General features: G+C 39.4%; 1 protein-coding gene across 1 annotated transcript in view; it reads right to left on the minus strand.

Moving 5' to 3' along the window:
• Positions 1-11,753: 11,753 nt before the first annotated feature.
• LOC139449941 (uncharacterized) overlaps positions 11,754-25,878 on the minus strand; it is a 119,104-nt gene continuing 104,979 nt past the window's right edge. The window contains exons 16-19 of the mRNA XM_071231553.1: positions 18,043-18,137; positions 15,321-15,399; positions 14,671-14,779; positions 11,754-13,664 (exon numbers count right to left, since the gene is read on the minus strand). Coding sequence (XP_071087654.1) covers positions 13,585-13,664; positions 14,671-14,779; positions 15,321-15,399; positions 18,043-18,137 — 363 coding nt within the window. The 3' untranslated portion in view covers positions 11,754-13,584. The remainder of the gene's footprint in view (positions 13,665-14,670; positions 14,780-15,320; positions 15,400-18,042; positions 18,138-25,878) is intronic.

A 25,878-nucleotide genomic window follows, 5' to 3' on the forward strand; every position in this document is an offset into this window, starting at 1 on the left:
AGGTCGTGCTGGGAATGTACCTACAACACTATTATATTAATCGTTACCCGGCTTGCAACAACGTGAAAACTCAATGATGATGTTTATGGCAGGCAAAATGGATATTTCTTGAAAAGCCTACTTCGTTTAGTAATTAATAATCGCGATATTTTGTGATTCCATTAGAAATGGCACGGTCTTTAGTTGACACGTACACACGAAACAAACGCTATATGTTAACCCCATTATTAATAATTTTACTTTAGCCAAGTCAACACGTTATCATGGTAAGATATGCTCATACAAAGTTTAATCAAATGTAATGAAAAAAGGGGGCGTGGCGATCCCCAGATCCACCACAGACGTACATACATTTTTTGTTATTATCACCATTATCATCGATTTAAGTGATTAACAAACTTCTCTAGATTTACTTTCTAATGGATGTTTGCAATTCACTATATGGGACTGTTGTATGATTGAGTATATTTATTCTGTCCTAATACCAAGTAAGATGTATGGCTGACAACTGTGCGATTCTCGTCGAGGTGAAGAGTTTGCCTTACGGGGTGCGCACCCCACCTGCAGCATTCTTAACATTCATACATTCAAAAGTGGTGGTCAGGTATACTTACACTATAAATAAATCGTTTGTGACAAAATTACACGACTACCATACACAGATTGACATAAAAATTACTCCCGTATTTAAAAAAAAGCTGTATCTGTGCCTGACTGATCACATGACCACTCGACCCTAACTTTGCTCTACCGTCTTCACCTACACTGGTGATAGGAGGACCAGGTCCACTCATCCGACTGGGCATGACATGCACATTTTGGATGAATTCATTACAAGTTGTAGCAGTATCACGAGGGCAATGGTATGAAATCTAACGAGAGTCGAATAAAACCACATATACCCCGATTGATACTGATTCAAAGAATATATCTTGCCGACATGTTTCAATTTGCCATCGTAAGGAATTAAAGCAAATTGAAAAGTAAAAAAAGCAGTTCGATTGGGTTTAACTTAGCCTGTGTCACGGGACTTTCTTCGATTTGTAAACAACATGCGGGATAGTATTTATCAAGATCACGTGAACCAATCAGATTTCAACACTCTGACAAGGAGGTAAGATAAACCTATTTGTTTTCGTTTTCACAGAATCAAATCTAAGTCTAATCTTTTGAATTTTGATTTGTTTGTTTGTGAGTTGTTTAACGCCGCACTCAGCAATATTCAGCTATATAGGTCTGTAAATAATCGAGTCTGGACCAGACAATCCAGTGATTGATATCATGAGCATAGATCTACGCAATTAGGATACGATGACATGCATCATGTATGAGTTTTGAAAGTTCGCAAAATATAACATTGACCAGAGTCTAAATCCCTCATGGACCAATCTGTCACCTTGAACTACGAGTTGAGTAACATTGTAGCGCTAGTGAGCTGGAGCTCCACTGACATCGCCCGCATTGGCGGGGGTCAGATTTAATGAATCTATATTCTGTGATCATGGCACCCAAACCAAATTCCAAGAAGTGTATAAATGTAATCATTTGATGAAGTACCATGTCGTTAAATTCAGGCAATGGTATTTTCTCAAACCTGAAACTGTCCAATGACTAAGGAATATGCAAACCATCCTGACGTAATATGAAATGATCATACATCCACATGTCCACATTCCATATTGTGTGCCACATTTTAGGATTCAGTTTACCAGTCATTGACTAGGATTGCTTGGTTAAGTATCAAATTTTTTCACAGTGCTATTTCTAATAAGAAGTTGAAAAGAATTATCATCAACACGAAATTGAGTAACATCTTAATGGCCTACATGTATTTGTTGAATTGACATGTTCAGATACTGCACTAAATGACGTGTGTTTCATATGCAGTGTAAGTATGTACGTATGTTCCTATACAGTGTAAGTATGTACGTATGTTTCTTATACAATATAAGTATGTAGGTATGTTTCATTCACAGTGTAAGTATGAACGTATGTTTCATATATAGTGTAAGTATGTACGTATGTTTCATATACAGTATACGTATGTAGGTACGTTTCATATATAGTGTAAGTATGTACGTATGTTTCATCTACAGTGTAAGTATGTACGTATGTTTCATTTACAGTGTAAGCATATACGTATGTTTCACATACAGTGTAAGTATGTACGTATGTTTCATTTACTGTGTAAGCATGTACGTATGTTTCATATACATTCTATGTATGTACGTATGTTTCATATACAGTGTAAGCATGTACAATGTATCATTTACAGTGTAAGCATGAACGTATGTTTCATTTACAGTGTAATTATGTCAGAACAGCAAGTCGCTGAAAAGTCGGCTCCGCTAAAATCGCCTTATATCTGCATCATTATCAGTGACCGTAACCCCAAAATCAGGTAAAGTGACTTTGAAGATACCCACAATGGATTCATGTAAGTAAATCTTGGAAATGATAAAGGGTTCTGCTTAAAATCAAGTGTCCCACATGTGTAGAAATGTGAAGGAGAATTTACACAAGTGCGCATGCACCAGTACTGATTGACTGAGCGTCCGATTTATCAACAAAACAATGGGCAGCCCAAGCAGAGTCAGTGAAGCATTGAGTAGCTCTGTCGTCGAGGAACATGACCTACGATACGCTACACAAAGTGTGGATGATATAGACAATGACATTTTCACTGAAATACACAGACGCCTTGGACAACTTGATCGAATTTCTTTTGAAACTGAACTTTTGGATATATACCAGGATGATGAAGAAAAACTGAACGAAGTGAGACAAAGTCTTTATGACGTAGCCAAGGATAGTCGACATGATACTCCAAATGTATATCTACCAAAACGTGTACAAAGAGAACATTCCAGGAAGTCTGTGATTGAGAAATATGCGTGTGATGTATATTGCCTATATGCTTTTATTACACACACAATCCCCTCTCATATACTGGAAAAACAAGTACTCAGCAAAGGCAAACCAAACGCACGTCCCACCAACGTACCCGGAGACAGGTCGCCGGATACACAAAGAGCTAATGATCTTTTGACCCTAATCTATGCCAAAATATTGGAAATGCGGGATTCTGCGAACGAACGTAATGACAGCATGGATAGAAAAATTGAAGAATTACATGAAATATTTGACACTAAACTCAGGAATATGAAGCGTACCATCGAAGAGAAGAAAAGCGACCTTATAACAGCGTAGAGAGAGTTAGAAAGGTCTACAAACGTAGAGCTCAAGCTACATGGAGACGTATGGATACTATTCTCTCAACTACGTGAGATTCACGGATACACCACCTTGAAAGTGATCTGAAAGACAATATTAGTAAGCTAACACGAAAAACCAGCGCTATAGACGTGCAAATAGAAGCTGATGTAATCTGAAGCAAATAAAAGCCCCCCAGCTGCTCAGAACTGTGAGTTCCTGTGCACAACCAGGCAATGAGGCCGACCGTGTTCTGATCAGAATAGTAGAAACCAACAAAACTAAAACTCCAAGTGTTGTGGACGTTACTATTAAACCACGAGAGGGATACTATTGGGGACAACACTGAGAACGACGAGGATGGAGACTGTGACACTATGTGTACAATTCCTACTCAACATGACAGTGCCAGTGATGACCATACCAGGGAAGTTGGATGTGATGACGTCAGCCATAAACAACACGAAGACCATGCTCAGAGATCTGTGAAATTCGACAGTGAGTGGTCTAGAGCTTTCAGAGGTGTTTCACCAAAATTTGAAACAAAACGGTTTGTGCTATCGTATGTTAGGGCGGATAAACCACTAAAAACAGTGCAAGATGCCACATGTGAATATGCTAAACAACGTGGCGTCCATGTGAGTTACGTTCGTTTGTTGAGATACTGGGAAGGCTACAATCCTACTTAAACTCTGATATAGGAGAACAAGTTACTGAGAATGAACATTTCTGGCCGCCAAATGTAAGATGTCGGGAATGGATACCACAGTCACACAGAAACAGCAATGGTGCACGCTAACTCGTCTAACATGATAACATTGAATACTTGCCTAATACTTATTACCATGCAAAGCGCTGGAAAATGGAGTATTCGTGGAGCCTTTTACAGCTGTGAGTATCTGAATAAGGTCGCTGACCAATGTGATGTGCTGACTCTTACAGAACACTGGCTTACAGAGAACACTGCAACCTACCTGGACAAGATGAGAAACAAGTTTGACTGTGCTGTTGGATTACGATCTGGACAGTATGGATGTAGAGGTGAAGGTGGAGTAGCTATTCTTGTGAAACATTCTCTGAGTACGTACATGACACTACATGTGATGACGTGATAGCTGTGACTATATCTCGAGAACAATGTGTAGACCTCTCTATAGTTTGTGCTTTACTCATGTCAACAAATCACAATATCAGCGAATATGCAGAATGCTTGAACAGCGTATTCGAAACTGTAGACGAACTAAGTAGCAACAGTGTTACTATCCTTTGTGGGGATTTTAATATAGCCATCTATCACAATAAACTATCACGTAGATCGCAACTACTGATCAAACCTCTTTCGCAGAGAAGTATGCTTGCTTCTTACTCGTGTGATACTACCGAAGAAAAACTCATCACGTGGAAAAACAAGACAGAAACCCAACACTCACTCTTAGACTATCTCTTCATACCCAGCAGTCTACAAGGATCAGTTCTGAAAACCAATTTGAATTTTACAGTCCTTTTTTATATTTCTGACCACTATCCTGTGATACTAACATTTCTTGGTGACATTTTCCTTACTGGAGATAAACAGTGGCTTCTACAATTGCTCAAGTGGTCGAAAGCAGATGCAGTCCAACTCAAACTGTATGAAACAGAAATAGACTTGTTACTAGGTTCAACTTTGCCTAACCCTAAGTGTGAAATAAAAGCCACTATAGAATCCTACATGGACTCGATAACAACTGCTCTACATTCAGCGGCTTCCTTACATATCCAAACAGGACAATTTAGACATTATTTGAAGCCATACTGGAAAGGTTTAAATCTGGATGTTTACCATTTCCAGATGAGAGAAGCAAAGACATTATGGAAAATAAAAGGTAAACGAAGAACAAGCAATGATAACACATACAGAGCTTACAACCAGGCAAAATGTGAATTCAGACGCATAAACGCAAGGGAGGGAGGCAGTGGGAAAGAGAAAAATACTTTGAGATAAAAGAAGCATGTGAAGTTGACATCAGTGAATTCTATAAAACTGTTAGAAAACGGAGAAAAAATCCGCTGTGAACTCTAACATTGCCTATAAGAATTTAACAGCATCTTCATCTCCTGATGTATGTAATATTTGGGCAGAATATTATCGTGATCTATCTGGTCCGTTTGATAAACCTGAATTTGACAGTTCTTTTGCAAAACAAACGACTGAACGTGTGATGAAGATATGCAACGTTCCTCTTCCACATACAGACCCAATATTGGCGGATCCAGTCTCTGTGTCAGAAGTGAAAACAGTAGTAAAAGACGTGAAGATCAAGAAAGCACCAGGCCCTGATCTGGTCACCAATGAGCATATTAAGTACGCTAGTTCTCTATTGCATAAACACCTCGCACATATGTTCAACTTGATCATACGTGAATGCTATCTGCCTGAAGGAATGAGAAAAGGAATGATTATACCCCTATACAAAGGGAACAACAAAGACAGATCCGATCCAACGAACTATAGAGGTATAACGCTCACTTCATCTATCGGGAAGAACGGATTCTGTTGAACAGACTAGAAGTATACATAACTATGAAAAATCCAACATATCCAAACAGACTTCAGTGTGGATTTAGAAAAGAACATGGAGCTACAACTGCTATCCACATACTGAAGGTAGTGGTCTGATACTATGTAGAGAGAGAAACGAGAGTGTATGCTGTATTCCTAGACAATGAAAAAGCGTTTGACCGCATCTGGCACGATATTCGGAATACATGGTCGTGCGTGGCATCTGATACATCACTCGTATCACGGATCAACAGCCTGTGTGAGATATGATGGCTATACCAGTGACTTCCTCCAAGTCCAACAAGGTGTTGCCAAGGCCGCGTTTTATCAGCATGGATGTTTCTCATCTATATTGATGGCTTGATAACTAACCTAGAAACCAACAAAAAGGTCTTATCATTGGAAGTGAACACGTACCTACAGTATTACTGGCAGATGATACAAAAATTAGTAGGTTGTACACAAACAGGTCTCCAGTTGTCACTTGACATAATTCATCAATACGCTTGCCAATGGCGTGTATCATACAATGCACGGAAAAGCTGTGTTCTCATATATAAAAGCGGTCACAAAGTTGATAAAGACGTTACATTGAAACTTCACAGAACTGAACTGACAGTAAAAGAGAGTACTATATACACCGGCTCTCTAATGACCTCACAAATAGAGAGTGATAGGACCACAAGAACATGCGCTAAGGCAAGACGTACCATTGCTTCTCTCAGACATATTGGGTTAAGAGCTGGGGGTGTAAATCCACTGACCGGTGTTCAAATATGGCGGTGTGTTGTTCTCCCAAGCGCCCTCTATGACTGTGAACTATGGGTAAACATATCATCAAATGAACTCCGTGAATTAGAACTACTGCAACGTTACTTTGCCAGATCAATACAGAACTTTCACAAACGATCCCCAACTGATGTAACTACCCAAACTCTTAGTCTCTGGACAATTGGAGCAGTGATTAACAAGGCTAAACTCGCCTATCTCGGTAGACTCTGTAGATGTAAAGCAGATTATTTTGTTAAAACCCTATTTTACATTAGACTTGGACAGTACCTAAACAGATACATCTGTTGTCCAAATCTGCTAGGTATTACAAAGAAGTACAAGCTCTTCCATTTCATAAGAAACGTATCCCACTGAAGGGCATTTCCCACCAAAGACGACATGGAAAGGAATCGTTAATAACACGGTAGCTCGATTTGAAAGACAGAAATGGATAGAAAAGGTATCTACTCGCCAAGATCTGAAACGTTTTCATATGATACATGAAAGACTAGCTCCACACAGATTGTGGAATATGTGTGACCTTTACAACATGAATAGCAGGCCAATATATGCCCTAGTTAAACTAGGTATTTTACCCATAACAACTGGTATATATATGATGTGTGTAACAGGCCAATATATGCCCTAGTTAAACTAGGTATTTTACCCATAACAACTGGTATATATATGATGTGTGTAGCAGGCCAATATATGCCCTAGTTAAACTAGGTATTTTACCCATAACAACTGGTGTATATATGATGTGTGAAGAAGAATCCAACGATGTTGTACTGCACCAGTTAATAAACTGTGACAGTCTGGTGCAAGAAAGAAATATCCTCTATGAGAAACCGTTTGATTTACTGTGCCTTAACCAATATCTTAAAATAGAAGATTGTACAGACAACAAAGTGAGAGTTGTGACACTACTTGGTGGCATTACGCATCTTGTAGAGAAGATGACACTCGATACATGGGCTCAATTCATAAGCATAGTCAGCAAAGAAATAAGCTCATGGCAGCTTACGTCTATTCTCTATCTGTAGCTTGACTATATACATATCTGATGTCATGAATGTACATACTGATTAATTCATTTCCATGTTTATACTTTCCGATACTAAACGAGGAAATAAAGATTATTCCTACAGTGTAAGTATGTACGTATGTTTCATATACAGTGAACGTATGTTTCATATAGTGTAAGTATGAACGTATGTTTCATATCCAGTGTAAGTATGTACGTATGTTTCATATACAGTGTAAGTATGTACGTATGTTTCATTTACAGTGTAAGCATGTACGTATGTTTCATTTACTGTGTAAGTATGTACGTATGCTTCATATACAGTGTTAGTGTGAACGTATGTTTCATATACAGTGTAAGTATGTTAGTCAGCCTGAAACAACAAAATATGTAAATATAAACTAGAACTTATACATATGTACAGATTGTTACAATTACCTTTTGCATTTAATTTAATAAAATAAACATAAACTTGAACATGAACTTCAGAAGCAGTGCATGAAATTTGCAGCTTTTTCCCTGAGTGGGTTGGCAGAGACCCCTCGTCTGCGAAAAGCATGTATCTGATGTGGGTTTCACGGACTTTGGTTTTTGCCTTCACGCGAGCACCTTCCCATCCTATCTTGTGTGGAGGTAGATGGTGAAAAGGCGTGCGTGTGTCCCTTTCGTTTATAAAAAAGCATTGTGGGAAGTAAGCACTTGCTGGGGTGCTTGGTTGGACAGGTGAACCTTGAAATCTCTGTTCACAAGGTCGACGGTTCACATTGTCCGGAAACGGCCGGGCGGTTTCTGCGAACGTCAGGGAGTGAAATGATGCAGTGCAGTATTAAATACCCTTTTTTGTGCAGAAGGGAGGAAACTGATTAATAATCATCTGTGCTGCGACAGTAGGACCTAGTGTGTGAATCCCCTTTAGATCAGGCTGAATGTCGCGTTAGTAAAAGGATGTGAAAGTGTTCCGCGATTTCCACTGGCAGCTTGAAACCACTTCTTCTAAGTTAATGAAGTCCATGAGTCAGGGACCCTAGCAGCAGTAGTCATGGCTAATAGGAAGGCTGCCTTCTTTGATTTTTGGAGTAATGTAGCAGAAGCGAGAGCGTCAAAGGGTTCTGTTAGTAGAGCTGATAAAACGACTGACAGATTTCATTCCGGAAAGGTAGGAGGGACACGAACATCTTCCAAAAGGAACAAACGCATGAGTCTGTTTACGATACTATTTTTGACGATCGAAAGGCTGTCATGTTGCAGAACTGAATGAAGAGCGGATTGATATCCCTCGATTGTCCCGTGACTAAACCTGTTATCCTGACGAAGATGTAGGAGAAAGTCGTCAACCATAGGGATAGTAACGGCAACATTTCCTAATCCCGATCGTAAGTAGGGCCAGGAGTCTGGGAAACCAAGGTCTTTTGAGCCAGATCGGGGTGATGGGACAGTCTGCCAGTTCTATCTTCTATATCATCTTGTCTAGAACCATGGAGGAAATGCATACGCAAATAGGTTGGTCCAGTCCATTGATAGAGTGTCGATCTGCAGAGCTCTCGGATCCGGTACCGGACTGATGTAGACAAGTCGCAAACAGACCCATGAGCGGAGTGTCCATATCAAAGTGATCCAGGTGAAGAGTCCATTCTGTGGAAACGATCCTCCCGTGTCTGGACAGGCTGTCCACGAGGATGTTCAACTTTCCTGTGATATGTTTAGTTTCAATCCGGCAGTTGTGGGAGTCGGACAAGTCGAATAAAAGCAAGGTTTCCATCATCAGAGAACTGGACTTTGTTCCTCCCTGTTTCTGTTTATACGCAAGTACTGTGGTGTTGTCTGTGGCGATAAGAACTGAGGAGTTGGTGAGGAGATCTTTCCAATTCTGGATCACATAGAATATAGCCCTCATCTCCCTGCAGTTTATGTGGAGATTCTATATCTGGAGATCTGTCAGATGGGCTTCCCAGCCAGAGTCGGGGAAAAGGTGAGAGCAGTGCCCGTCATGACATGCTGTTGATGCATCCACCACATGAGGTGGTCTGGGAGGGGATTGGTAATGTAACCAGGGTGTCTAACGATAAGTTCCAAAGACTTTTCATCCAGGCCTGTACAAATGGTTGTTGTAGCCTTCCTCTGAAGGTCATGTCCTGGATAGACGTTAACCTTCTGGGGAGAGACATCCACCATCTGATTGCAGGAGTTGGTAACGTCAGAGCATTGTCGATCATGAGATTTAGGGATGTAAAGCAATTTTCTAGAGGACAGTGTAAGCCCGCTGTAATTCAGATTCTGGACGGGCGTGAGCTCTGATTTGGAAGGATGAGTGAGAAAACCCAGATAAGAAATGTCTGGTTTTCAGATTGTTGATACTTGTCTTGATCGGTCGCCAGAAAATCTGAGTAGGCAGACTAAATGGAGACTGGAATAGCTGATCACCGGTGCCGTTATTCTGGTGAACAGACATGGAGCAATCGAGATTCCGAAAGGAGGACCGTGAACTCGTAGTGATGCCCATTCACTGCAAACGTGAGTTATTTCTGAGACAAGGACTTGGAGCCCCTTCTGTTGGATTCCCAAAATTTATAGTCTGTTTGACAAAAAGAGTCGTGCTGTGAAATCTGTTCATCTGAATGAGTGAGATGATTCTTTGCTTTTAGGGATATACTTCTTCTGGGGTGGTTCAGTGTAAGGAGCATCTCTTGAATGATCTCTTGATCTTTAAGATGCTTCATGAGCTCTGGCTGCGAGGTTGATAGTCGATGCTTGAAATCTCTCTGCTGTATCTGTTTAACCTCATTCAGAATCAGAATGGACATAGGAGGCTGTTGTATTCTGGTCATCTAAACGGTTGGAGTCTAGGTAGTTAAGCGGGTCTACATAATGCCTGTGAGGGTTATCATCTTGCGGTGTCCATGACTATGGCAATATTTGTCCACAGGTTGGGGCACCGTAAGGTTGCCTCTTTGGATGAAGTCAGCAAGCCCCGTGCGGTCCGTACGGAAGCTGGACAGTGGTAAAGCTGACTCGTCAACAACGGCTGAATAACTGATATGGTCTGTGAGAGAACCATGAGATAGCTTCTCTGCTGGCTTAGTCCACAGGTGGTAGAGCCGTCTTGGGGAGATTGCAAGATAACACTTCTGCAACTAATACTAACAATTCAAAGCCCATAAAACTACTAATACGTTAGTAGGATTAAGAAACTTATACTGAAACTACAGCTAAGTGCTAGAATAATAAGTAGACATGTGTGATGGCGATTAGGTGCCTCACTCTGGCAGTGCAGGTTAGAATCCTAGATGGGACTCAACCTAAAGAAGAGAATCCGTACTTTACTAAGAAAGTGTTATCCCAAATAATAACATTTGTTACATTTGACAACTTTCTAAATGACATTGTGTGTTCATTAAAAAAATGCACATTAAATGGCAGAATATAAAATTAATACAAGGATTCAATTATATAGATAACACTGTATTCATGTTTGGACGGTCCCTGGGCGTTGCTTGGACTCTCCCGTGTGTTATTTATTAGGACCGCCTCCATCACCAGTAGGTGCTCAATGGCTTCTAGCTCCGAGTCACAGATGCTAATTACGTGGAGGAGAGCTCAGAGTAGTGGTCAATCCAACTCTCTGACTGACTACTTCTCTCACTGATCGTTTTGTAGATTTCAAGGGAGTTGTGTATATTTGAGTTGGACCGAGGGTTTTCTTGATGCATTCATTCACACATTGGATTGTCCCAGTATCAGCTGATGACGATTGGATGCCTTCACAGAGCTACAGCCAATAGTCGTTCACCCAACCTATATTTTGACTAAAATGTAATATTTTCTCACCTATTATAGGTAAATCAACACACATATAAGACTGGCATCATTGTTTTAGAGTTCACAGTCTCTACTTTGTGAAATCAAATCTTGCCAAGATGACAAGTGTCGTAAAATAAGGATTTGGCCGGGTATTTCAGGTACAAATCCGGTAGTGACTGTGACCTTTGACCTTTCTTTTTATATGTGTCGAAGGAGTAGTGCTACTGCCACACTGGATTTGTGTGTTCTCAGCCTATCTAGAATAAACATGAGCTACTGCCATTTGTGTGTTACATCACAATCACAACGCAATTGCATGAATCTCAGATGAACCTCTGGCTGTGCTTAAATGGAAAATGAATCAACAAAGATTTTCCAAACGTTTATTGATTAATGATAATCTGTATCACATTAACTCTATATATCTCAAAGCATAGATAAACTTTGAATATGGATAAACATTTGCCATGCATAGGCTAGCTAGTGTAGGTATTTCACAATACATACTGTTCCTTTCAATTTATATATAACTATATGAATGTACAAACATTTGGGTCAATACAACAGCATCTTGAGTGATCTTGCATTAAACTCCCATGTTCCTTTCTTACCAATCAAGGGTTGGTGTTCGTAAAGGTACTTCCATACATACCAGATACCATCATACTGAAAGGGCAATCAATAGTTGGTGGTGGCTCTCAGGGCTCACAGTTGCGAGTGAAGTTTGAGAAATGCAATATTTTAAAACACTTATCTCGTGGCGAGTACGGAAAAATCATGAATTTAACTCTTTCAACACCATAGGCCGGTACACTCACTGGCCAAGAAGCTTAAAGTCCTCAGACACCGAAGGCCGGTAGACCGCCCAGGCCGTAATCACATCAAAATAGAGGGTGTATAATTTTATGAACCTACCTGTCATATCATTCATTTTTTAAATCTCTTGCATTTCACAATGTATGAAATATGTATTCCATTTCAATTTATCATTTTTTATCGCTAAATTAAAAGAAATATACACTATTTCCCGCAATGTTATTGAAAAAAAAATTCTTGGACACACACTTCAAGTTTGACAACCTGTCCACATCTGACATGTCAAAGAGCAAAATATACTATACAAAGTAATATAAAAAATTGACAAGAATATCTATAAAAGTTGTCAAACTTACAGCTAAGTTATTATTTCCATGTTTTCGTACGATTGCATGTAATGTATGTCAAATGAGATCTCATTTCGTCGCCTCAATTTCTCGGATGTTTAATGCCAAAATATATGCATTGTCACAGCTCTTAACCTAGCACAATACATCCATGAAGTTCTTAAAACGTTCAGAATAACACGTTTTTAACCAAAAAAATCGTCAAAATCTGAAATTTCTCAAATTTGACCATATGTATGATCAGTAGGATTAGACCTTTCAAATGCTGTATTACATGTAGTAGCAAAGATGTTTTACAAGCAGATATTTTCCTTGATAAATGTTGGCTTCATCTATCATACAAGAGTCTCTGGGAACTTTCAATTTACATGAATCAGTGACAAGTTAAATAAAGTCAATTTCAGTGATATTTTGATTTTTTCAATCATTCAAGACATCAGGCATACACCATTGTGTACAAAATTGAGATTGAAGTAAAGTATCTTTTTAAAGTGACTATCCATGACCATGTCATCATATCATGTTTGACAGTTCTCAAAACAAACATCTATTTGAGAGCCAGCTAATATGTTAATCCTCAATTATTTAACATTGTTACAATTGCAACATTGCGTTCAAATTTGATGTCTTTTACTGTTATAAATTATAATAGAAAACAGACAACTTCAAATAAACATAATCTTATATTTATAGGTAAAGTTGCATGGCGACTAGCGTTTTATTTTGGCTACTGATTAAAAATATTTACTTAGCTATAAACAAGTAAGTCAAAAAGTGAACTTTGAGCCCTGGCTCTTAACATGAAGGACAATACAAGAGATCACTGAGGTACTAACCTGATTACAATAGTATCAATGTTATGGTTAAGATGGTATCAATGTTATGTCTAAGGCAGGTCATACCATACATCAGAACACAGAAGTGGTGGTCACATGTATTTTGTCTCTGTTTTATGGCATAACAAAATGCATTAAATGCTTCATCTGCAGATTTTCCAGGCATACTGGTATTCCAATCCAATATGAAGCAAATCTTAATCTGGATGATTTCTTTGCCTGTGGTGGTGGTCCTCAGCATTTGGCATCTGGTGGCGTTATAGTGAAGAAGTACATCAGCATCAACACTATGTAGATGAGTACCACTACAGAACCTGAAACAACACACATATACAACTGTCAGTTTCACAAATAAACTACTTCCAAACTGATATTTCTTTACCATGTTGCAAATATGACATTCACAGAGCTCGACCATCCCCTCATCTCATATACTGTTTGCTGCTTGCAGTCATGTAGCTTGGATGCAATGATGCTTTTAAACAAACCTTAGCTGTCAGAAAATTCATAAACATGTCACAAATAGAATAATTGGACTTAAAATGAATCGTAGTGTTGGTATTTGACAATTAGATCATTCACGAAGTAGCTTGGTTCCAGGGTGTGTTTCCTATTTCATGATCACTGATTGGTCAAACAGTCTTATTGTTCTATACATATAAAACTAGCCAGTCAAATAACCGGCTTAGTAATTCTCAAAAAGAGTCCACAGTGGCCATATTAAAAGTAGATTGGAATGATAATTAGAGCAAATTTACAAATTAAACTATTTGTAGGATCCTCCACATACAGATTCAGTTTCATAAACCTTGCAGCATAAGATAAAGTCAATTAGATGATACTTGTCCAAGTTCAAGTTATGGGTAAACATATCCAAGATCTACACCTCTTTGGGCTTTCTTCTATCATTAAGCTGACATAAGTGAGTGAGTGAGTGAGTATGGTTTTACGGCGCTTTTAGCAATATTCCAGCAATATAAGAGCGGAGGACACTGCTGACATAAGTGAATTGATGTATCTGAATACTGTTCAAAGCGGTGTTAAACCAAGCTCACTCAAATCTCAAAATGGAAACAAAGTAAAACATGTAAATAAGATAAGTAAACTGTCAAACCAGGGAGCATGCCAATCAGTGGATGGTCAGATATATTCACTCACTCATCACATACCAACAACAAGTCATGTAAAAAAGTAAACTTCCAATACATAATTGGTGAAATCAGTCATGCAAGCTGAAGTTCTATTGGGTCAACAGTCACATTTATTTTAAAGAAGTTACCAACTGGTGTATGAGGAAGATTGTTTCTCATAATATCTTACCTTGGAAATAGTCACTTTTACCATCTTGGAATGTATAGTTTATGACAATCACAGAAAATATCACAGCAAACAGGTGCACATCTTGGAAGATTAACACGAAACCCAAAGGCTGCAAAACAAATTCAGAATATGGGATCAATTTGGGATGTAGAGAGTGTTGGAGACACTGGAAGGAGGGAGTAAATGACTGAAGTGTATGGACAATGAGGGACTGTGTTTACCTGTGTTTAAGACACTGGGAAGGAGAGAGTAAATGACTGAGTATATGGACAATGAGAGGCTGTGTTTACCTGTGTTTGAGACACTGGGAAGGAGAGAGTAAATAACTGAGTGTATGGACAATGAGAGGCTGTGTTTACCTGTGTTTGAGACACTGGGAAGGAGAGAGTAAATAACTGAGTGTATGGACAATGAGAGACTGTGTTTACCTGTGTTTGAGACACTGGGAAGGTGTGTAGTGTGGTTTGTGTATGTGTGTATGTTGGTGTGTAGTGTGGTGTGTAGTGTGTGTGTGTGTGTGTGTGTGTGTGTGTGTGTGTGTGTGTGTGTGTGTGTGACACTGGAAAAGAGTAACTGAAAGTTTTAATTTTTGTTTGGTATGCATTGATACAATATCAGTTTGTACATAACATGTACATCAGTTTACTTACATATATGAGATTGATGAGAACCAGTATAGGCACCTGTACCAAACACACTTGAATTGCTGTAGAACTGCCAATTTCTATCCTGAATAGACGACACAGAAAAATCACATGATACATACAATGAAACCACGTAGTTCCTTGATAGATTCTTCAAAACTAGATCAATTCCTGAATGCCATCAAACAGTAATGTACTGAAAAGAAGACGTCTCAAACTGTCATCCATGTACTGGTTTGTTATAATTGTCCAACAGTGTTACATCGCATACAGATGAATAGCAGGGGCATGGGTGCCCCAGTCATCTAAGACACCACATTTTGTTGTGCAGAGTTGAGTCTTTTGGACATGCCAGAAGCCAATGACGTCGAGTTTGAATCCCGGTTCTACCTGATTATGTTTCTAGGTTTGTCAGCACCATACCTGTGATTGTGGGTTTCAAAAAAGTGGTAAACATCTAAGACATGCATCACTTCAGGCTTTCCTCCCACATTAAGCTGACATGCCGTGAAATAACTGGAATATTACTAAAAGTGGCATTAAACCCAACTCATTCACACACTCACACTCACAGATGAATAACAGATTAAAAATTAGTTGACTTTATCTGACAAACAAATCAGTTAGCACAAAATTAATGAGTTTTCTTATGAATACATGATACTACTTTTGTTTGAACCTTATCCTTGTTTGATTACAATCACCCTGCCTATCTGCCAAGCATGTACTGAAGGCTCTGATCATGTGAGTACTTTAATACCTCATCCTTGAGTCTCCCCTTGTTGAACCAGCAGGGAAAATGTAAGGAAACAACATATGTACAGAGGCAGTATTATGCACTGTTGTGAAGGTGAAAAAGCCAGCATGCAGAAGGCCCAAGGTCTTTTCTTAAAACACAAGTTATAAACTAATCGAAAAGCCTGACCAATGATACTGTTGTTAAAAAGTAAAAGATGTTAAACAAACAAAACTTTTAGTGTCATTTTTTAAGCCAAGAATAATTGAATAATTATCTTAGTATAACAGTGAATGTCTTAGAAAAGAATTTCTCACATGAGCTTGAAATCAACAAATCAAACTCCTTACCCATATGAGCCCTTGATGTATTTAATGGAATGTTATCAATGAAGTTTTGCAGGACAAATGTTTTCATGTGTCCCATGACAATGGAAGTGAAGTCCTTATGCTATAAGATGTTGCAGTTGTATGTGCGATGAAAGTCGAGTTGAGTTACGGTGATATCGTCATGAAAGAACAGTGTAATTTAATTCATAAAACATACAACTTAATTAACAGTCGTTATAGTAATTTCCTAGTATGTGCCAGAAACATGGAACAATATTAAGGAGTAAAATATCTGCCCTGTGGAGACTACCATCTACCAAATGGATCAATAACTAATGTTGATTCTTCGCCAAATATCTTACGAAAAGAGACAGGCTGTATGACAGGTTACCATTCTAACAACAGTGAACAAATGCAAGACATGTAACGATAAGCACATGCTGCTTGTGGAGGCACATGCTAACAGAAACATGTTCTTTCATGACAGATGTACTACTGGTACACAGAGGAGATGATGACAGCTACATTGCGATCCCAGTGAAGATGAAAGACTGACATACACCAAAGCTTTGCAGGGTTGATGACAATCGAAAACGTAATCAAACTAGGAAAGTGTTTGCAAGGCACTTGCAAAAATAGAATTGCCATCAGTTTAAAGAAAGACATGTCAACCTGAAACCAGACTAAAGTATGTTGTCTTTATCCAACAATATGAGGAACCTAAATGCACTTCCACTCTGACAACATGTACACGGAGAGAGTCATGACATCATTTTATGTTTGTGAAAACAAATGCCCAATACAGTACATGGTATATCTTAATAAAAAAGTCATACAGATTTACGGTTGCATTATATTACTTCCAAAATAAATGTCATACACATTGCAATTTTAAAACAGAAAGTCCCATGCCTGTGGCTACATTCTTAAGAATGCTGTCTTCATAAGTTTAATGACTTCACTCCAAGTAAGTCTCCAAAACAGAAAGTCACATGTCCCAGGTACATTTAATGAGAAAGTTCTATGCACTTGTGGTTTAATGACCTTCATACTCAATTTGAGAAAAAAGAATTCCCCAGGGCCATGTGGAAGAAGTCTATGGATGAATAAATACGGTCTCAAGCCAATAATTTCTGCATTAAAGACACCAGGATAATCACGGGCAGGGGTAGACAAAATTGTCACTTAACCTCAAAGCTGGCCTATTTCATGGTGTAGTGTTAACAATAACATAACAAAAACTTCTGCTGAACAGAAGGGGTTGCTGATTATAAGGTATTAGCTAGAGCAGTGATCATGGCGTGCCTGCAGCATGTTATGCACTTGCTGTTTTGTTGCTTAACAAAGGAAAAGGCATATAGTAAGAACAAAGTTTGTACAAATAGTGCCATGGCACTACAGCTCACATTGATATTCAAATAATTTCTAAATATATAAAAACAAGAAGAATATATGATGATTTGAACAAAATGTCAACATAAGTAGAAACATTCAAGCCAATTTCAGAGATGATGATTACAGAGCAAGATATGCATTTTGAGAAGTAAAGTAAAAAATATATTATTTTTTTGCTCCAAAAACCCAACCCTGGAACATATGAATTGATGTTTTACAAGTCATGATACGGAGTTCATGTCTTTATGGAGAGAAAGTGAACACTCACCCTAAGTTGACATTGTTCTGCAGCGCAAACTGTACTCCATTTACAACCTCTGGCAATTCTGGAACCACCGCTAACATTGTCACTCCAACAAAATACTGCAATAGAAACAAACAGCAATATCTATCTATCTATCTATCTATCTATCTATCTATCTACAGTTTGATATATCACAGGTGCAAGATAGCACATACTTGTTTTGCACGACTGGCATCTGTGGTGTTGATCTCACGTGACTTGATCATTGTCGCACTCGGAACAAATGCCAGACAGCATTGGGAAGGGAGAGTCCATGTCCCACAATATGGTTCTAAACTAACTACATACGAGAATGATCTTGCTCCTTATACTTCCTAATCTGTGATTCTGCTTGTCTGTAGTTACCGTTTAGATGATCTCAAGAAGTAAATGTGAAATAACAAACAAATTGTGATCAGATGGGATCAAAACAAATTTGATGTTTACATCTGGACACACATTAAAGAAGTGATGGTTTCCTGCCTCGCCCGTGGTTGCATTTCCAGTGTAGGATAGGGTTTTCCTCACAACTATATAATATACTGGCAGTGAAGAGAACCTCTGTTGAAATATCTTAAGATTTTATTGTGTGATTGACAGCCAAAACAGGAATTTATGGCCATGATGCAACAGAGGTAAGGTGTTCAAAGGAATAATACTGTTTGTTCCCTTTCAACCGCAACGTCACGTTTTATAGGAAACACAACTTTCGCCATCTATGAACGTTTGATAAATGATAATGAAATTAAGCACTTCCTGCATGGGTCATTTACTCTCAATATTTGTTTGAAGATTTCCATGTGAAACCAACTTTGATGATGTTTTTGAGTGTGTGTTGATAAACTGTGAAGAGTTAATTCCTTTTTCTCACAGGTGTGTTCCATTGTGAACAGTTGACACCATTAAACATTTTGTACTCCTGATTTATCAATATTGTACAAGTCAGCCTGAACCAACTATGTCAGCCCTCGAAGTAGCAACCATTTCGGTCACCAATGCAACTTAAATTTATTATTGACAACCTAAATTATCAACTGTTGGGATAGGGGGGCACGGGTGGCTCAGTCGTTTAAGGCGCCAGAGTGCAGGAGTTGCCTCCCTTAGGCACAACAGAAACCTATAATTGTGTGTTTGATTCCAGCTGATATGCCATGATGTAACTGCAATACTGCTAAAAGCAGTGTTAAACCCAAATCACAGATACACACACTGCTGGGATATGATGACAAACTTCAGCCATATCAGCGAGCTTGAGATCCTGTTACTCATTTCTTACAACAAGCATACCCGCCTTTTATGGCAAGCATAGCTTTCTGATGAGCTATTTTAACCTAGATCTTCATGTGTACATCATCGGAAGATGCTGCACAATATCTTCTTGACTTGACAATACACACTTAGTTGCAAGGACCAGCTAATGAGCTGAGAAAAATTGCAACTTTCCTACTTCATTTAAACGCGCTTGGGCTAGCCTGGTTGTTAAATACTCCGAATACATACAGTACTACATAGTACTAAATACAAACATTATTTAGGAACTATTACATTAACCTAACCTTAATTATCTGGTATTACTTACTGAAAATGAAGGATTTTCTTGCAGGAAGTCGCCAGACAGTGAACTTATTCCAACCTATTTCCACCTTGTGCATGCCCAAGAGTTCTGAACAGGTATGTGCTAATACTGGCACATCTATTTCAAATAGCTGACAGTGCCGAGGACTTCTGTTGACAATCAGGAGATTTAGTTGGTACAGACAAAATACAGGATTATGGCAATGATGTAATAGAGGTTTAGTATCCGCAAGAATTATGTCAAGACGGGCCCCACTATTTCAGTAGATTATAAATATTATAATACAATGCTTATGTGTTCACATAAAAAAAGGGTTGTTTGAGATTTTATTTATCAAATTCTTTGAAACTTTCCAAACACATTTTTGACAAAACTTTCTGTCCTCATCCAAGCTCATTGATGAGTAAAAGTTATCATTAATATTCACTGCAATGTTAGGTCCAAGTTTACTATATGTAAGCCTGTTTACAATATAACCATGTAGCATTTTAATGTTACATTAACATCATCATGCAGACTTAGCTCAGGTTACTTGTGAACAATCTACATACAAGTATTTTCCTACATATTCAAATGTACAACTGAACATTTTAGGCTAGCTTGCAGTTCATTGGAGAAAACTGGGTCAACCCTGTTCGCAGTGCGCATTCCACAATCATATGGTACAAAGGAGATAACTCTGACCATTAGCTTCCTTTGACATCCCTTGATAAACCATTTTCTTCTCATTCCTTAATGACATTATTTACATAATGTAAACCTTGTTATCGCAAACCGCATTATCTTGAATGTACTGATATCTCGAACCTATCCTCTGGTCCTGACCATCTGACTATAGAAACATACAGTGGAAATTAAACCGACTGTTCCACCAATTATGTACTTATCTCTTAATCCCATTGTGATGGTAATCTTTATTGACAAATAAAACATTGTGAGTGGACATGCGAAAGAACAAGCTGGCACTTCCTGGTTGCATCAAAAAGTTCTAATTAAAGTCAGATTAAAGGAATTTATGCCATGTGATTCTACTCACAATACCCAAGCTGTGAATGGACAAGCTCAAGGCGAGAACTGAGTAAAGTGGAGAGACTAAGAGATTGCTGATGTGCCTAATAATTAAAGGTACATAATTTGTCACAATTGTTATTTATCATTGCCCGCAAAACATATTTCAATTTGTCATCACATACACATGCCACATACTTAATTTCTTGTGTATGCCATTGTACTGCTATGTATCTATAACACTGTTACTTGATCTGTCTGGTTGTTCATGCCTCGCTATCCCGAATGTCCAGATATATCCAAGTTACCACACAGTCGCTGATGGTTCGAGATAATGGAGTTCGACTGTGGTTACTTTGAGAATTTACCCTATTTCTGTGAGCAATAAAATACAGATAACCAGTACTTCTGTTGAATTATAGATATTCCCTGCTGATTCTCTTTAGGGACAAGTGTACATGTGAGGTGAATGTTGTACGAACCAATTCCTTGGTTAACCTATGCATTTCAATTTCCAAAATGACCCAACTACTATACTGCTCATCTATTTCATGATATTTAACCTTATTACTGACCAATTATGGTGGGTACTCAACATGCCCTTTAATAAGGAACTGTTTGAAGTCATTGAATGGTCATTTAGACCTACAATACTATGGCTATTACTTGATGGCAATCATCAAAAGGTAGTATTATGATAACTATTATTTTGATTATTCTTGCAAATCCCCTACCTTTATTACATAATTGCCAAAATATACTAGTGACTTCTGTCTCTAGTAGCCACCCCTAACACACCCCAACTCACACAAAACCCATCCCCCTTTTTCATAGAAGAAGGGAAAAATGTGATCCCCATTGGCATCCAGTTACAACATGTTTGACAGAAACAGAAGTATGGGACGCCAGGCTCATCGCCAAAGCTTAAATTTTGTGGGCAGAGAATGAAGCCATCAGATGAGGGTCATCCTGTGCTCAACAATGGTTGCCGCAATCATCTTCTTGAGCCAGCGGGCAACTGTGGCCTTTGTAATGTCCGTGTTGGAATGAGTCTGGCAGGACATAAAAAGCTGTTTCCGCAAATTTGGATCAGTAGCCACCAGATAAAACTTGACAAATTTGGCTAAAGTATAGGCAGAATTTGTTATCCTGTCGTAGATAGAGCAAAATATAAGCAACCATGGGGATAGTGACAGTGCCATCAGCTAAGCCACGTTGACGAATTTGTCCCAATGGTTGTCGTAAAGAGAGGAGGAAGGTTTCCACGACGTTGCCAGAGCTGAAGAGGCAGATCAAAGAACCTGGAGGCCTGCATCTTTTGTGAGATACTTTCCAGGTGGTGAGATGGAGGTTGAAAAGAGAGGCATAGAACTGACCAACTTTGGCTGGTGCAGAAGATCTCTGCGAAGTGGAAGGCGGAGAGGATTGTCCATCAGGAGAGATAAGAGCCTAAGAAACCAGGTCCTGCTCGGCCAGACTGGAGCGATGAGGATGAATTTGCAATCCATCACCTTCAGTTTCTGAATCACTTTGTCTAAGAGAGGACATGGAGGGAATGCATAAGCAAAGAGACCCGTCCAGTCCATCGTGAGTGGTACCAGGTGGACAAAAACAGGAAGCAGATGATTGAGTCACGTTGCAAAGAGTGCAAAGCAAGGTTATCCAGGTGAACAAGTGTGGATGCAGAGTCCACTCCGTTGCCTCTGTCAGGACAAACTGTCCGCCAGTATGTTCAACTTGCCGGGAATGAGTCTTGCTTCCATCCAACAGTTGAAGGAGTCTGCCGAGGCAAACAAACAAGTAGTTTCCACTCCGTTGCCTCTGCCGGGACAAACTGTTCCGCCAGTATGTTCAACTTGCCGGGAATGAGTCTTGCTTCCATCCAACAGATGAAGGAGTCTGCCGAGGCAAACAAACGAGTAGTTTCCGTCATCAGAGAACAGGAATTGGTGCCTCCCTGTTTCTGGACTTAAGCCACAGTACCATGGTATTGTCCGTGGCTATCAGGATGGATGAGTTGAGAAGACGATTTTGCCAATGTGCGAGAGCATAGAAGATTGCTTTCATCTCTCTGAAGTGGATATAGAGATCCTTCTCCTGCTCAGTCCATAAGCCCTGTACCTGGAGATTGTCGATATGTAGCATCGACTATTCTCCACAAAACGGAGGAACTTCTGCGATGTGTAATGAATGGTCATGTGGAGGATAGGTGTCCTGTAGGTTGAGTGAGTGAGTGAGTATGGTTTTACACCGCTTTGAGCAAAATTCCAGCAATATCATGGCGGGGGACACCAGAAATGGGCTTCACATATTGTACCCATGTCGGGATCCTGTAGGTTGAAGCTAATGACCCAAGTTTCTGCACGGAGGGACAAACACAGCTTACAGATTCCATCTGGTATTTGGGAGGCCGGGCTAAATATGACTTGTGAAGGGTCTTGGGCAGGGGTCCGGAAAATTTAAAATCCCAATCGGACATTTGCATTTAGGCCACGCCCCCTTCAAATAGCGTATTTTAGTACGACTTTTCACACAGTACAAGTTTACGTATTCATAATATGATGAATTATGTATTGTTTCAATTTAAATTGTTTAATTCACCGGACAATTAATAACAAATAATATCATTTTAGATATACATGGAAAACATACGTTTGTTTCTGTTATAATAACGATCTGTTAACGTAGCGAACGGTCTAATAAATATTCATGAGTTATATTTATGAGTCTGCTCAAGTGTACGCGTTGTAACATTTGGATCGAGACTATTATCCCATATTTGGTTATCACGTGACCTCACAGGAAAAGGGGTTTTTTTAACAAAAGATTTTTTTAAAAACAAGACAGATAATTTAATCACAAATACTAAAATATTGTTGATAGCAATAGTTATTTGAATACTTTTTTCATCTGTACTTAATTATTGACCATAAAAAAATTTGATATCGATCGTCCGAGAAAGCAAAATGGCGGTCAATCAAGATTCAATATACGACTAGCTACTGAAAACAATAAAATCTGCAAATCCTCATTGTATGTCAACCAAGTGAAAGTCATTAGCCACGACTTACAAAATGATCGTCCAGACTTTGAGTGTTTGGCAGATCCTCTCGACTGATCTGCATCGGTCGACTGGCTATCATCACGCTTTTGCTACTTGTCTGAGGTTACGTATCGTAGCATTGTGAGGATAATGAGGTACATCGATGATGCAAGGTATTTATGTACAGTTGTAAACACCTTTCACTCAAATTTACAAGATGTTCTCAGTAATTAATCCTCGATTAATCAGTGTCAACTCAGTTTATTGCCTATTACAGTGATTGACCGATTGGACTATCATGTAGGTACGATGTATTTACAGCAATCAAAACAAACAAAGCTTGTCAGTGTAGTTCATCTTCATTGTTTTGCAACTGCAGACAGAAACTGCTCAGTCCTAACTGTTGATCATGTCTGGTCAAAATTTAAGAATGTCCGGACAATACTTTTTTAAAATGTCCGGTAAGCAATATTTTAAACCGGACATTTGAGATTCCCAGTCGGACATGTCCGGCGCATATGACGGTTTCCGGACCCCTGGTCTTGGGGTCTATGATCATTATCATCTCTGTGAAGCGTTTCTTCAGGACTAAGGAGACAGGGGAGTAAAACCCCTGGCTTTCGTCAGAATCCTGAAGATGCCGAATGGCCCATTTGGCGATCAATTTCTTGATAGCTGCCTCCAATTTGGCCCCCACCAGATGATATCTTCGACCTACAGAGCGGGATACAAGGCGTGGATGTTTGTTGAAATGCAACTTGTACCTGTGAAGAATCACGTCAAGAATCCAGGTGTTGGACGTAGTGTGCATCCAATTTTTGGTGTAAGACAAAGACACCTTCCCCACTGGACCCATCAACTGCGTTATGTTGAAAAACAGAAGGCGTCTATCGATATCCGTAGACAAAGCCAGGTTGAACAGATCTGAGACGATGGGAGGATTGGGGTACTGTCATTTGCGGTCCCCTTGATCTCCCAAATGAAGCCTCTTCTTCCAGATCCACAACGTTTGGAGTCTGAGGGACGAAAAAACTCAGAGGGTGCCTGCGGTATCATCAAGAGGTCTGAAAGAGATCTTTTCCAGGTGGTATTAATTTCATCGAGCCAGTTCAGGGAATGTGGAATCCCTCGAAAAATCTTGAGATCTTTAGGGGGAAATGATGGGCCGTGTGTCTTGACTGCCAAGTTTATAGTGAAGACTTGATTCATTTAGTCATATCTTGACGGACCTCCTTAACGATTTTCCCAAGCTTGTCATTGCAAATCTTTGGAGCCGTAATGGCTGAGACATGACCACTGGTGCTGTAACCAGAAGAGCTGGGAAGATGTCCAGACTTGCGTTGTTAGCAATTTCTCTTGCATGCAAACGATCATCCCAAGGAGACGGCAAATAAGTCCGACCTGATCAATACGTATGCGCGTCGAGGTGTTCCCCAGGACATCATTGTAGGAGTTTGACAATGGAGGCATAGCAAAACGAATCCCGGCAACAAACCAGTTGAGATATGTTCCCACACCAATGGAGCACCTGTTGACCGATGATAAATCCTTGACACGGCTGGCAGAGATGGTGAGTTTCATAGTTGGATTCTTGACTAACTTGAGATACTCGTCACTGAGAGGTTGCAAATCTTGGAGGGGTGAATCATGGGTTTGATATAACTCCCTCCTCATAGGAAGGAGGGAAGTCAATCATTGTGCCGTAGCTTCTGTAAGGTATCTGACATCTGATCAATAATCTCAGCAGTGTAGCTCGGCTATGGAAGAGTGCGATATTTGATGAAGACATAGGTGCATGGCAACATGCATACTCCGGCATCTGGGGTGGAAGAGATTTTTCCGTGCATGTTTTAGTTGTCGGCACATAATTGTAGATAGAGTAGATCATATCTACATAGAGTAGACTATATTCATGCGATAGTGAAGCATCCGAGGGGTCATAATCTTTGCCAAAGTCTGATTCTGAATCTGTGGGTGCATGATGAGGTACATCCATAACATCTAAAGGATCTGCGTCATCCTCATGTAAATCCTCAGTGTCATTAATTTCGGGATTATTTGTTTAAGGAAGGGTTGTGACATGTTATCGTAGGTAACAGTATCTGAACCGCCTCACTGAAGCTGTACAATATTATCAAAATTTGCATGTGACATGGAGTCAATGCGGTATCCGCATGGCTGTCAAGACGATCTC

The sequence above is a fragment of the Haliotis cracherodii genome, unplaced genomic scaffold (genome assembly GCF_022045235.1).
Source record: "Haliotis cracherodii isolate W230 unplaced genomic scaffold, xgHalCrac1.p SCAF_8, whole genome shotgun sequence".
Lineage (NCBI taxonomy): Eukaryota > Metazoa > Mollusca > Gastropoda > Lepetellida > Haliotidae > Haliotis > Haliotis cracherodii.